Source organism: Rhinolophus sinicus, chromosome 15, assembly GCF_057876585.1.
Source record: "Rhinolophus sinicus isolate RSI-liver-muscle chromosome 15, RSI-T2T, whole genome shotgun sequence".
Classification (NCBI taxonomy): domain Eukaryota; kingdom Metazoa; phylum Chordata; class Mammalia; order Chiroptera; family Rhinolophidae; genus Rhinolophus; species Rhinolophus sinicus.
In genome coordinates this window covers 52,097,897-52,113,455 of record NC_142515.1, presented here as the reverse complement: position 1 = coordinate 52,113,455, position 15,559 = coordinate 52,097,897, and the positions used below count along the sequence as shown (strand labels likewise).

The 15,559-nt window shown below is 42.0% G+C and overlaps 1 protein-coding gene across 1 annotated transcript; it reads right to left on the bottom strand.

The window, feature by feature from the left end:
• Positions 1-2,657: 2,657 nt before the first annotated feature.
• Positions 2,658-15,170, bottom strand: VDAC2 (voltage dependent anion channel 2). Its single transcript, XM_019745979.3, has 10 exons — positions 15,014-15,170; positions 14,753-14,807; positions 13,594-13,662; positions 12,713-12,762; positions 9,049-9,201; positions 8,902-8,954; positions 8,224-8,451; positions 7,208-7,358; positions 4,436-4,493; positions 2,658-3,051 (listed from the first exon to the last, which is right to left on the bottom strand). Exons 2-10 carry the CDS (start codon positions 14,781-14,783, stop codon positions 2,960-2,962), a joined length of 885 nt encoding a protein of 294 aa, XP_019601538.1. The 5' UTR covers positions 14,784-14,807; positions 15,014-15,170; the 3' UTR covers positions 2,658-2,959.
• Positions 15,171-15,559: the final 389 nt, after the last annotated feature.

The window sequence follows — 15,559 nt, the reverse complement described above, 5'->3', positions numbered from 1 at the left end:
TCTTCTGAGCGTCCATACGTGGCACTGAAGTGGGGTAGACAGGGAGGGAAGTCCCAGCACAAGCAGTTTCTTGAGCAAAAGGGAGTGTTAAGGTCCAAGTTCATCCCTTCCCTGGCACAGTCCTGAGGGCAGCCTGGCACCAGGACTGTGGCCAGACCACAGGAGCCTCTGACTGACTGGAGGCAGATCTAGTTTTAAATTGACCTGGCCGTGTGCGGCTGGTCAGAGGCCCCACTCCACAGGCTGAGAGCTGGATCCTGGGTGGAGGCCCCTTGGTCTCCCTCCTACCTCTCTTCCTAGGAAGGACGAGTGAACCAAGTTCTGTTCAGTGCAGCTGGGACTGGGAGTCCACATCTGGGATCTGACAACAGGCCTAGAAGGGCAGTAGGTTATGCCAGTTGTGCCCAGGTTTTCACCAAACTGTCAGCTTGGCCTCACCTCTGCAAACCAGGCCACTTGACTTAGACCTGAGGACCTCAGGGTTGACTTACGTATATATTCCATCCTCCCCCTGAAGTCCTGGAGAAAGGTGAGGGACTGGGTGGGCTCACTGGCCAGGGGTGTGAAGCACGGTCCTATCGGTAGGAGACCATAAGTACGGCAATTTTCAACAAGTCCCCAGAGTAAGACGAAGAGCAAGTTAGGCTTCCAGCACCACCACCTATGTGTGGAGGCAGAGAGGGAGCCGGTGCTTCAGTTTTCTCATTTAAACTTCCCCAATCCTGTAGGAAGATCTCCACGCCACAGGAAGGTCAGGTTCAGGTACTAAGTTTTCTTTCCACTAACACCACCTCAGGCAGAAATGGCATCAGCCTAGAATACACCGCGGTGTTGCCACCACCTGGTTAGGCCTGGGTACTGGAAGTCCACCGAGAGGCTGCTGGAAGCAAGGCCACAGGAGCCACAGGTGGCGACTTTCACACTCCTACGCTCCTGGGATATACCTTGCATTTTAGACAACACTCAGGCCCCTGGTTATAAACCTACCCCGCCTCCCACTCATAAAAGCATATTAGGATACATATGGGTGAACAGGTCCAATTTTCTGTAAGTAGATCCTTGATAAACTGCTAACTTTCTTGCACCACATCTCACAACGTATGGTCACACCCGTCCCGAGTACTGGACCAGGTGAACTTCAGCCACAGCATGAGAGGGCCACCGGTTAGCTAAAGAGCAGCAGGCCATCCAGGGGCTGCAGGTGTCACCAGGGCCAGTACCCAGGCTTCCTCCCTGCCTGAGCACCACCAGCGGTTTGAGAGGCTGCTGGTCTACTTCACACGTCTCTTACGTATCCTGAAAGCACAAAAGGTAGCTTTCACATCTTTTCTTCTTTTTCTTCTTACCTAACAATAGGTCCTGACTCAAGCAAATTGATTCAAATTCCAACTTTCTGCATTAATCCTGTGTGTCTGATTCACACGGGCCATTGCAGCCAGTCCTGTAGGACAAACACAGTGAGACAAGAGGGGCCTCTGTGCCCCCCAGTACATCTGTGTACGGAGCTTGCTTACACTTCTAATTCCTCATCACACTCTTCTGGACCTGGCAACTTTCGGCACGTATAACTTTGTGTATAACTTTGTGTAACGAATCTCAAAGCACTACGTTTTCTTATCTGCCTCCTCAGGCTTCAAACTTCAGGTCTATTATCATGCATTTGTTGGACAAATATCCCCTTCCCTAACCTTTGATTCTATCCTTCAAACTCTCTCTTCCTGTCAAAAAACATGCTCTGTCCTATTTTTCCAACCAGAATCACCTATTAATTTCTATCATTCAGCCCAAGTCCATATGAAGACCAAAGGCCACATAGCCTGAAGGCGTTGCCTATGGTCTCAAACTTAGGCCCAAGCTTTGCAGCCGGTGTGTGCCTGGGAGAAAGGACCGCTCACTGGGACTGTGTACTCCCCTCTCACAGTCCCTCTGGTTACTGATACCACGTTTCCCCGAAAATCAGACCTAACTGGAAAATAAGCCCTAGCAGAATTTTTCAGCATGACATCCCCTGAACATAAACCCTAATGCATCTTTTGGAGCAAAAATTTATGTAAGACCCAGTCTTATTTTTGGGGATACACGGTACTGTCTACATCGTACTCCAGTTCCCTACACCTAGTCCCATTCCACCTAACTAGGGCCTAGTTCATTTTCTGTAGCAAGAGCTTGCAGGAGTATGGTTTATAAATAACTTTTCAGCACCATCCCTTCACTGTCATCACTTACTGTCCAACCTTTCCTGGGGTTAACAATATTCCAGTGTAATTTTGCACAAACTTACAAAGTGAAGATGTAAAGGCATGTATCCTCTTATTATGGTCTAAAAAGCTCATGGAGTTACTCTAGAGACACAGAGGACTTTGTGGCATAGATTTTGATACAGGGCAAAATGCTCACTGGAAAAATTAAGTATTAGCTAGGTACCGGGGAGATGTGACCTTAGCTAGCAAATTTTTAACTCCGCAAATACTTGGCATCATTAATTATGTATACTTATTTTATTCGTAATTTGTAATGTTTTAGGATACCAAAGTGATTCTAATGGTAGAATTTAACAAAAAGTTTTTTAACCTCATTTTAAATCCACTGATTCATTCCATTCAATGGCAATATTCAATGTTAAAAGGAACATAAAAACAAACATGCACACAACTGCACAGTTTTCATAAAGGTCTATTTCATTATTGGTGGGGAGCGCATTTAACAGTTAAATACATTTAAATAATGTATAGGTTACTGCATGACTGCAGCAATGGTAACTAGTTAGATAACCAATTCAACTAGAAACCAGCTAACAAGTAACTGTCTAAATATTTAAAATACAGCTCTTGTTTAGATCATCCTTTGTTTTGATCACCTTCTTGGGGGATAAAAGCTTGCTGGTCACACTGGAAATATATTAAGGCCAAATCTTAATCTTCTGATACCCATTCCCAGAGGTTTCTTTCAGCTGGATTAATTAAGCCTCCAACTCCAAGGCAAGCCCAAGTTTGTGGCCTCCAGCATTGATGCTCTTCCCATCTACCAGAGCAGACAGTGTAAGCTTCACACCTGTAAACAAAAACAGACAATCATGATGTTTGTGAAAAATCTCAGGAGTCTGTAGTCTTCTTTAATAATCGCCCCGAGTCTGCCTCTGCCTGTCACTTTTCCTAAGCCAGCCAGATGACCTATTAGTTCCAGCCACCAGAGGGTCCCTGGGAGTATCTGAGATACCAGACAGAATTCAGTTGGCACCATCCCAAGTCAGAGCACGAAAACGGTAATAATAAAGCTCAAAGTGCTCTCGAAAATACAATAATGTTCAATATACTATCCAGACTGAAAAAGACTAAAACAATCATAACTGAATCCCGGAAAGGAAAAACTACAATAAGAAACATTTTGTGGACAAGTGGAGAAATCAACAGACTACAGTACATATTAGGTATTATTATAATAAATTAATGTTGATTTTCTTAGCTGTGACAATGGTATTGTAGTTACAAAGAACTATGTCTTACTCTTGGCATATGCACGCTAGGGCTGATGTGTCTACATCTCTGGAAAACATACATTTAAATAATTCATAAGGGCATGTGAAAAAAAGAAAAAAGATTATGTATGTAGACATGGAGAGATAAAACAAAGGTGGTAAATGTTAGTAATTGGTGAGTGTGAGAAGAGCATGTGGGTGTTCATGGTAATATTCTTTAGGTTTAAAAATAGTCAAAATACAAAAGTCTGGGGGAAAATCTCTATTTGGAGGCAAAAGTTCCAAGTGCCTTAGAACCCTGCTATCCAAATGGTTCAAGAACCAGGGACACGGGCATCATCTAAGAGCTTGTTAGAGAGACAGAACCCCTGATCCCAGACCTAGGGGATCAGAATCTACATTTTAACAAGATCCCCAGGTGATTCATGCACACACTGAAGCTTGAGAAATACCGCTTTAGGAAACACAGCAAGGCTCAAAATACCAAGTAAGTAAGATTAGAGAGACCAAACAACCAACAACCAAAGCAATGAGTGAACTTTGATGAAAGAAATAACAATTACTAGGAGACATTTCAGGTACAAGTGAGGAAAGTGAATAGAGAATGGATATTAAATAACAACACTGTGTCACTGTCATTTCCTTAGGTGTGATAACGGTATTATGGTTATGCAGAGCGGGAGAAATGTTCTTACTCTGAGGAGGACACATGCTTAAGCATTCAGAGAAGTGTCATGATATTATAGCTGCACCTTCCAAACACCCATCAGAAAAAGCGGGGACAAGCGGGGGGGGGGGGGGGGGGGTAACAGGGATACAAAATTGTGGCAAAAAGTAAACATGTTCATTGTACTCTTCTGTCAATTCTGTATGCTTGAAAGGTTTGCAAAATAAGCCAAGAAATGAAAATTAATTTTTAAAACAGTATCAGAAAAATCCTACTTTATCGAGAATACTTACCAGGCCTCAGAGTCTGAGTGTAGCCCACTCCAATTAAACTAGAGTTGTTGACTTTTGCCTAAAATAAAATGCATAGACAACTGTAAGAAAAATTTTTGAAAGGAGACAAAGCCCCTACATTTCCCTATCATGCAATTATGAAGTGTTCAGCCTTTACTCACATTACAATAAAATGTAATGTTTATTCAGCCAAACAAAAACCAGGTACTCCTTAATTCTTATCCATTAAAGTCAAATTATCAGTAGGACACGATACTCTTGATGTGTCTACTGGGATGTATCACAAGACCCCAAAAATGTCCATACCACTCAAGAGCCTACAGACTCTCATCAAGAAATCGTCCTTTTTGAGTCTAAGCTAACACAACAAAACCACGCCAAAATGTGACTAATGCAAGTCCACCAGGCTCACTAGCTCTGTGGCACACACGCCCGCCTAAAGTGTGGGATGTAAAGTTTAAATCCATGACTTTAACATGCACATTACTACTTTCAAGGGTCTTCCTAAAGACTCAAAATCATCAATGTTGAAAATCTCCAAATGGCAAGCACCTTCTCTAAGAACAAGGTCAACTGAAAATCCTTTACCTCACTTTCTCACACCTCTTATGAATGCCCCTGGGTGTTGGCTGTACGTAACTGACTGTGCTTGAGAAGACGTTCCAATGGGGCATTGTTACCAATCCAGGTGCCTGCCCTCCTTGTACAATTCTATTATTTTAGGATTTAGTCACAGAACTTCACGGGCTGAACGGAGCCGTGAAGAACAAGACAAGGGAGGAGTAGCTCCATTCTCTCCTAGAACTGCCACATTAAGCCATCCCACAGGCCTACGGCCGTAAATGGGAGCACCCTGTTCCAGTCTCCAGGGCCTAGGCTGCTCTTTGCTCTGCAGCATTTTGAGTGCTACGGTAAAAAGGAAACAAACAGCCTCTGGCATCATAAAAGATTTGGAAATGACTTGACGTCTACACCCTCTTATAACGTGTAACATCAAAACAGCCTAATCCAGGGGCGGTCGGATGGCTCAGTTGGTTAGAGTGTGAGCTCGCAACAACAAGGTTGCCGGTTCAATTCCCACGTGAGACGGTGGGCTGCGCTCCCTACAACTAAAAATTGAAAACGGCAACTGGACTTGGAGTTGAGCTGCGCCCTCCACAACTAGATTGAAGGACAATGACTTGGCCATAGAGAAACACACTGTTCCCCAATATTCCCCAATAAAATTTTTTTTAAAAATCCTTAAAAAAAAAACCAAAACAACCCAGCCCAATCCAAAAGAGAAATGATGTAGCTGTACAGGCAAAAGTCATGTAAACAACACTTCTAGTCACTTGGAGCTACAGCCACCTCATGAGCCACCAGTGACCATGTGAGTTCATTGTCTCAGGAAGAAATGCCCCACCAGTGACCATCGTGTGCCCAACAAATTAAGATCCTCAGAAAACTGGACGCAAATTCCCACCATTCTAGACTAGGAGCCGACCATGAAGCTGTGATGGGGCAGGAAGCACTGCTTGGGGAGATCCGATCAGGGCAACAGCAGCACTCCTCAGGTGGGAAGTGCTGGGGACATTTCCAAGGGGTCCCCAGTAGTCGCTCGAAGACACACAGGTCCTAAGCTCCCACCCACTTTAGACAGTAAGAGTGGCCCCTTCTGCGGGCATTGCACCCGAGATGGCCACAAACACATGAGGCGGAGCAAAGCAGCTACCAGACAGCCGTGTGCATGGGACGCTGAGGTTTTACTGCGGCATGTGGTTAGACACAGAAGGGAAAACCGATGAGTAACTGCCCTGCCAGTGGGAGAAGCATTCCGGGGGCTGCTCATCCTGATTACAACTGTGTTAAAATGAAACAAGAACGGGCCAAAACTTTGCCTAAATTATCAAACCACTGTCCTCAGAATGAATGTTCCTTTATGCAACAAATAATTCTCCCAAAAGATTTAACTTCTGTCATTCCCAGTACATACAGTACAGACAGTCCCTGACCTGCAAACAACTGACACAAGCAACAGCTGCTGATCTGCCTGAAATTGGAGCCAGTCCCTCTACACCCTGAGACACTGCACCTCCTCGTACCCTAATCCACTGTGACAGAAGGAAGAAACAGCAGAGCGAGCCTATGGATTGGCCTACGGTGGCCATCTGACCCAGCTGGTAGTGCAGGATGGGAGGCACGTCCTGGGGATGCAGGATTTCAGCGCTAAAGCTGGGACAGGCCCAGGCAAAGCAGGATGAGCTAGCTGGTCACCCTACATGGGAGGGAAATCAAAAGATATGCAGGCTAGTCCCGGCTCTACTCCCCCTACCCTCTCTCCCTAGCCGTGGTGTTAAGTCCGTCCTCTCCAAGCTTTGGTTTCCTCACCTGCAAAATGGCATGCATACCACTGAGCACTGAGATCAAATCCGAAGATATTTTACAAACCATAAAAAATCAAAGTAACAACTGAAGTACTTACTCCCCAACAGGAATGAGAACTGCCCAGGACCCAAAACACCGGCTCCCCTGGGCTTAGACAAGCTTGAGCTCAGGGTTAGCATCTATGCACACTTTTTAGGTTAAAAAAAACTCCTGTGGCCTGGATATCAAACTTCTAATACTGTCTCCACAGCAAAACAGTATTCAAAGTTCCAATTCCAATCTGTGTGTGAACTGGGGACAATATGAACCACAGTCCAAATTCTCAACACAATTGAACATACCTGAAGATTAATTCCCACAAGCCCAAACCCCATTCATCTATTCTAAGCCCAGAGTAGTACTCACAGAAATGGAAGCAGTGGGATCCAACTGATATTTAGCTGCAATGCCGAAACGAGTGCAGTTGGTACCTGATGTCCAGGCAAGGTTTACTGAAGTGTCAAGATCTTCACATACTTTCTGATAAATTGATCCTCCAAATTCTGTTCCATCATTGCTGTAAGATATTTTAAATTAGCAAATCTAGAAGACTGAAATATATTTAAGGCACTAAGCTGATATTGTAGCATTATATTTAAATAAAAGCAATTGCTCACATGCATCTCTAGTGTTCCACTGAAAACTTTTGTTTTAAAAGGTCTTTTCCCAACCTATGTCCACAAACAAGGACTGGTCAAATAAATCATGGTATATCCATCCAGTGGAAATAGCACACAGCCACTAACTCATGCTGCAGAACACATAATGCTATAGGAAAACGATCACAAGGTACTAGGTATGGGAAAAAAGGCTTATAAAACAGCCTTTCCAGATATTTCTATGTATTTTATGTATATACACATATAAAAAGGTAAAACACCAAAACTTTAACAATTAATAAAGATTATATACCTAGGTGGTGGGATTATGGGAAATTGTTTTTCTTCTTTGTACTTCAATTATTTACCAATGCATTATTTTTTACATAAGGAAAAAAATTCTTTTTAAGTCTTTTCAACATATATATCTAAGTTGGGTTAGGTAAAAACACCAAACATTTTAGGCAATCCTATCAAATCAGCACTTCACACATTACAATTAAGTCAAATGAATGCACGGGTAGAGTCTGGCACTGTCTTAGACTCTTCTGAAAATACAAAGCACATCAAGCCTTGTATGAAATGAACATTTACTCTCAGCGCCAAAAGTCAGACTAACTTTTTAACTATACACTTTTGAGGGCTACCCTAGAAATGCCCAAAGATGATCTTTTTAGGTTAAGAGAAATCCTTTAGGTTCAACCCAGATTAATAGGAAATGACAAGAGACATCAATGTCATCTGAGGTCCTGCACCATAACACCCCACCACAGAAATACTTACACATTAGTGTGTAGCTGGAAGTCTCCAGTCCTGTAGCCCACTGCAAAGTTATTCCTGGTCAGCTTTGATTTGGCACTGTCAAAGGTCATCTGGTACCCAGCAAGCCAGCCCTCATAACCAAAGACAGCTGAACCATGGATTGCAGGTCCAGCAAAATCAAAGTCAACATCACAACCAAGGTTTATACACTCCCTCTTGTAAGAAGACTTGATTTTACCACTTTTCTTTCTGGAAAAAGAACAAACTGACTTAAAATTGATGCCAGTGGGAAAGATTTGCATGCAGAGGGCACTAAACAGACTTAAATGAACTGTAGTATGACTGGAGCAAAAGAAGTAGCAGGGTAATCAATCATAAGAGGTAAAAATATATAGCTCAGGAACTAGAAGACAAGGGTACACGGGGTAACTGGACGCCACCAACACAGGAAGGCTGCGTTGCAGAACTGGCCATTGATCACAAAAGCATATTCAAAACATGTTCATTACCCAAGTTAGTGCCACAATGACAAGAGGCAAGCCAGTGATAGCGACCACAGAGTTCACACGCGAAAGGGACAAAGAGAAATTCGCCACAAGGCAGCTGGGTAAGCTATCCAACAGTAAATATGCATCTTTCCTAAATATACAGAAGGGGACTGCTTTTCCATTTAAAGCAGATAAAAATGACCATGCTTACCCTGTGTTTGGTGAAAAGGTAGTATCAAATGTCAGTTTCAAACCTTGACAAATCTATTTTGAAAGAAAAAAAAAATCTGTTTTCAGCTGTATTTCTTTTTTGAAATACAAAAGTAAATAATACTAAAGCACATTTTCAAAATGTTACCTGGTCTTCAATTGCGATTTCTGTTCCCAGAGTGTTATCAGTGTTCCATTTCTCTGTGAAAGTCAGACCATACTCACACCATTTATATTTGGTCTCCAAGGTCCCAGTAACTTTACCAGTGTCTGTATTTGATGAACCAGATGTTGAGAATTCCTAATAAGACAATAAATAACTTCATGAACTTTCTCGTAAGCAATAAAGAATCCACTGCCTAACTTACACAAACAAAAAAGAAAACCCCTTGAAACAGTAACTTCACTAATCCTTTTTTATAGCTTGCCAAATATTCCTATCCTTTGCTACAGTGTATAATATACAAAAGTAACAAATTAGCCTGTTAAGTTACTAACTGCTACCTTACAGCTGACATGTCCAACCAATCACAAGTTAATGTGTGTCTAATTCTCAAGTGAAAAACAAACTGTACACCTTTCAAGGAAACTTCTAAGGTGATTTTATTTGGGATTCAAAATCAATGGGGAAAAAAAAGGATTGAATGTTTTGACATTGCATTCAATCTATCTGATACTGAAAAAAAAACAGTAAATAAGTCACTATGGATAATCACAGATCCCATCATTAAAATCAGAGTTTATTATAATCCCATCATTTCTTATTTATTATGAAATGTTTTCTGAAAGTACCCCACTATAGGAATTCATGCTACGAACAAGTAACTGTTTTTCTAAATTCTTACCGTGTTTCCCTGAACATAAGAGCTAGCCGGACAATCAGCTCTAATGCATCTTTTGGAGCAAAAATTAATATAAGACCCGGTCTCATTTTAATGTAAGACCGTGTCTCATATAAGACCAGGTATAATATAATATAATTAATATAATATAATATAATATAATATAATATAATATAATATAATATAATATAATATAATATACAATATGGGGTCTTATATTAATTTTTGCTCCAAAAGACGCATTAGAGCTGATAGTCCGTCTAGGTCTTATTTTCAGGGAAAAACAGTAGGTAATCCCAATATTCTGTTTCTCTGAGATAAAAAAGAGTTTTCACCAGGTTTCATGCCTTTCCAACCATCTTTCACATTTTCATTAAAAAAAATAAAAGAAAAGTGGGGTGGCCAGTTAGCTCAGTTGGTTACAGTGTGGTGCTAATACTAACACTGAGGTTGCTGGTTTGACCCTCGCACGGGCCACTGAGAGCTGTGCCCGCCTTAAAAAAAAAAAAGAAAAAAAAGTAGGGGGAGGGAATTATAGACTTAGTCTACAACTGGTTTATATCATGCATAATATAAACTATGCACAATAATGATATTGATGGGAAAAAACAATCTCATACAGGGATCAATTTGAACTGCATTATATAATCTTATATTTGTAGCAAATATAAATAACTTGCCAATCCCTAACTGCACACCACTTGAAAAGGAAGCCATAACACGGAGGAGGGCAAATCTGAAATTTAAAATCTGCTACAGATAATCCAGAAATCTAATAATCTTTCAGAGCTCAGTATATATTCAGGCAGGCAACTAAAATCTTCCAAGATAAAATATTAAAAAGCCCTGTGAGGGTTCTGACTCACAATTTGTCTGCTAATAATGGTTATACCCTTTGGCCACTGGAAAGCCAAGTCTAAAGAAGACAGCCAATCTGAACTATTCAATCTGAAATGAATACCTGCATAGTGAGGAAACATCAAAAACTGTGCAATAGGATAAAAGGCCAACCACCCTTCACTTAGAAAATAGAACATTTGTGTAACTACTGCTCTGCAGTGAAATAGACTCAAATCCTTAGGTCTTATCCACAATTGCTTGAAATTAAATGCTTTCATTAACAGGAATTTCAAGTCAAAGCTTGATACTCAAAGTCCATACTAAAAAAGAACACTGGATTATGTTAAGAAAGAACACTAGAAAAAAAATTATGAGTTCTGGCGTCCATTTCTGTAGTTTACTGAATGAGTAACACAAAGGAAGACATTTAACTTTTCTGGGACTCAGTTTCTTTGATTATAATAACAAAACCTATCTCTAGAGGATTAAACTGGACTGACACTGTGAAAGCTTTGCACATATTCACGCGCTCTACACAAAAGGCAGGCATTATTAAAACAATACATACCGAGCATGTTCTTCTAGCAGGTAGTTCCAATGGGGAATGTGTCTGAGTAGCTATTTTAACTCCTGAGTGACACTGACTAATGATTCTTGAGGCCCCACCCACTGCCATCCATCGACCCACAGATTGACAGCCAGCCAAAGAATCCTCAAGACACAAAACCAAGATGGTCACACTGTGGGACCAAAATTGGGCCAGATAACACCACTGGTGGAGTTACACCCTTCGCTCCATCAGCAGATTTTAGGCTTCTATGTTCTGGGGTTGACTGGATATCTCTGCAGTTCACATGAGAATACAGCCAGCCATTAATGAGACTTATTTGGGGCCAGATACATATTACAACATCAGTACGATGCTTGTTGAATTACATACATTAAATGGAAACAAAAATATACTGCATCTAACCCACTTCCTATACATCCATGATCTTAAACCTAATTTCATAAAAGTTTCCTTAACCCTGTCCACAATAAGCCCTTCATTTCCAACGATTTTGATTTATCAAACAACCTAGTATTAGATATATTTCTCTAATTTTCCCCAGTTTAAAATTTATTTTCTCTCTCCAACCAGCAAATAGGTTTTTTAAACAAAGGATTGAGGCTTTTACTTTTGTTTTTAGAAGGCCTTTTGTGTTTCAACAAATACACAGCAAGTGTTTATAAGGTGCCTCAGTAGGTTATAAGCAGAAATACAAAAAATAATATAATACAATACTCTGAAACCTGTTACATTAAGCAAATGAGTCACTCAACCACCTGAACAATCAGGCGTCCTTTCAGATCAAATAAACCAAATGACACTCAGGACAAACGTAAAACCCCAGAAATCCAAGTCTAAGCGTTAAAAACTATAACATAATTAATTTTAATACCAGTTACACGCACTAAGGGAATCAACTACAGCAAGAATTTATCAAAATAACTAATAACATTCAATATGCACACACTATACCCATCACCATAACAATCTCAAAACAAACATTTTAGAGGAAAAAATTATACAAAACTAAGTTTTACTTTACTCCCTTCAAGGGAGGAGTTTGTGAGGAGGAATCAAGACACCAAATACCAAAATATTAACCTCTTTAAAAATACTCAAGTCAGGATTCTGTAAATTCACAAAATACATGGGGAAATCTTCCCCAAGAAGGGCTGCTAGAATATAACCATTATACAAACGATTAGTACACTCAAATTAAGAGTTACTGAATATTTTTATGCCCAGAACTCTTAATGCTTTTAATAGGCGTTGAAAGAAAGGGTTATGAAAAAGTGTAACAGGTTCTCTGCCTTCAAGCCTGTAATCTTACTGAATAAACAGTCTCACATGACCAGTGTCCTTCCTGAGTTACTTGTGCATACACAGTAAGGAATATGGCAAAAGACAACATGAAAAAACGACCAAAGCCAAAACAAATCAAGTTACACGCAAATCCCTTAAAATAAAATTAACTTCTGTCTCTTAAGATAAATTGGGTAGACATCTTTCAGTTATGACTATTTTATGGGTAGAAAATTACATAAAGGCTCATCAGAACTTATTAGATAGCTAATACTCACCACACCACTGCATGACTTTGTTTTCACATCCAGTTTCACCAACCCAAAACCTTAAAGTGGAGAGCAAATGATAACAAAATGATTCTTTTGTACAAAAATGCATACCAGTAGTAGACTATACGTTAAAAAAAAAGAAAAAACCCCAAGGTTTCCCCCTTTTTTGGGGGGGGAGGATAAAAATGTTGATACACAATAGTTAAATGAAAAAATTTTAATTATCCTATGTAAACTGACATGTAATGGACAGAACATCTCTATGCAGTTTTGCCTAGTGTTTTGGTGTATTATTTGGCACCCCCCACAAAAAAAAAGCTTTCAAACAACTTTAAAACCTAAACATCAGATTGGAGAACTAATTCAGCTTAAATCTCAGAATAGCCAATAGTAATAGTCATTTAGAACATTTATCCCAAAGGTTCCTATCTCCCCTTTGGATTAATAATCTAAATAACTGGAGGACTAATCTAAAGTGGAAGGGGGTGGACCAAAATATTCAAGAAGAAAACCCAAGTTCACTTGAAAAGCCCATAATCTGTTAGGAGTCACCACCACAAAAGTAAAATATACATACATAATCATAGGAATAGTTCTAGTTAATCAAGGTCTAAACTACAACTGAAGGAAATGAAAGCACAGCTGCTTTTTTCTTAAAGATAAAATCCTTGAACTACAGTTTGAAAAAATTGGAGGAAATTGAGGTGGAGGGGGATGTGAACTGTTACAGAACTATTTTAATAGACATTTTATCTAAAATGTATCTGATAAAAGAATTAATGCAACAAGATATTTACAATTTGAAGAAATTATTAACTTAATTTCCTTAAGCAATCCAAATACATATTTTCACTTCTGATCTAAAGTTTAAAAAGAGAAGTTCTTACCAAATCCTTTGTTGAAAATATCTCTGGCAGCTTTGCCAAGGTCAGCATATGATGGAGGAATACACATTGCTGGTAGAAAGAAACATTCCAATGTTAATGTTTCCTGTTCTCCCACTTTCTGTCCAAGAACTAGATTATGACCTACTGCTCTCTTTAAATTCAAGCAGTCCAACTTGTTGGAGATGTGTTTTGATACCACCAGAAGCTACAATAAAACTGTACTCTAACAATCCATGAAACAGATACCAACGAAGTCTTGTTTCTAAAATACGTAACCACAATAAGTGGCTACACAAACTGGGGAAATTCCTTCCAAAATTGAAAAACAGACTTCTATTCCTAAATTTACACAGTGCCTATAGCCTCACCTATTAGGATTGGACTAGTACCAAAAAAGTCAAACACATACACATCTATCTAGATGTATCTGCCAAAATCACTGGAACGAGATTTAACCAAATGAGATAAAAATCAAAACCTAAGAAAAGCCCCTCTCCCCCAATTTATCCTTTAATATCCTCACTGAGGTCAAAACCAACATTCTGGAGTGGGAAGAGAATAGTATCTAATTAATACTTTGGGAATTTAAATATTGGAACATAGAAATAACACAGCCATCTATGTTTCACTCAAGTGCCTACATCAACTAAATATCAAATGGCACTTTAAACATATTAACATGATACTCAAGTCCTTAGTCAATACCGTGCTGTTTAAAGGCAAGCAATCTAAGCTCCTAACACACCAGCTCATTCATTCTACAAAGTGAGTCCACGCCCTTAGGAGCACGTGTAATGACCTTGCGCTAGTACAAGGGGGTTTACTACTTCCTCAAAAGAGAGTCTAATCCAATCCTCCAAAGACCGAACCCAACAATTAGTAACTTTTTGCTTTTGAGTTCCTCACACATGTCCAAAAGCTAAAGGTGAATGCGGCCACAGACCAACTTTCCCGGCCTAGTCCCTCCATCCAATATCCAGCAGCCCAGCCCCTCCTCCGCAGAGCCAGGGGGTCAAGACGGTGGAGTGTCTACCGAAAAGGACCAATTTCCAAGTCCTCGGAGACATGGGGGGAAATAAGTTGCGGTTTTCTGGTGGACCGGCTTCGACTCCCCGGACAACACCGCCCCATCCCGCAGAGATGCCTGCTCCATACTTACGCCGCGCGCAGCTCTGTCCGTGAGTCGCCATGGCGAGGCCGCGGAAATGGGTGACCTGCGGAAGGGACAAGAAGTGCGGTCAGCGAGAGTAAGAAGCGGGTCAAGGGGCCATAAGAAGGTCTCAGACAGAAATGGGCGAGGGGCCGCGGGGCAGCGCGGCCATCTTAGGGAGCCAGGGCCGACCCCGAGTCGGGCTCAGGCCTCCTGTTGGACGGCCGAGGCCTAGGTCCCCAGGTCGGAGCGAGACGGGCGCGGCGGTACCTAGTGTTCTCCTGAGAGGGGCCGCCGCCGCCGTTCCGCTCGCAGCTAAGGCCGCTCGGCTCGCTGTGGGTCGGGCTGCAGCTGCCGAGGCTGGAGGGCGAAGTGAAGGAGACACCGTTCCGCCCGCCGCAACCCTGTCCTCCCCCCTCCAGGACCCCGCCGCTGTCCCCGGGGCTGTCCACCGCGCCTGTCCCCGCAGGGCCGCCAGCTGCCCACTCCAACCTGCTCCGGAACGGCCACGGGGACCGAGGAAACCCCTGTCCCCAGGGTGGGCCGCCTCGGTCCGTCGGCTGGAGCCAGAAAGGCAGAAGCTGCCGGCCCTCTGGTCAGGCAGCTACGAGGGCAGCCCCCGCGGCCAGGGGGCGGGGAACGGCGGATGCTACACGGAGGGGACCGCGAGGGCGGGGGATGGGGCGGAGGCTCCACGCGCGCTCGTCACGGGCGGGGCGGGGCGCGAGGCGCGTGCCCGCGCGGGACCCGGCACTACTGGGCGCGGCAGCACACGCCGGAGGTCACGTAGCTCTCCCCAGTTCCCTTTCCTGGCTG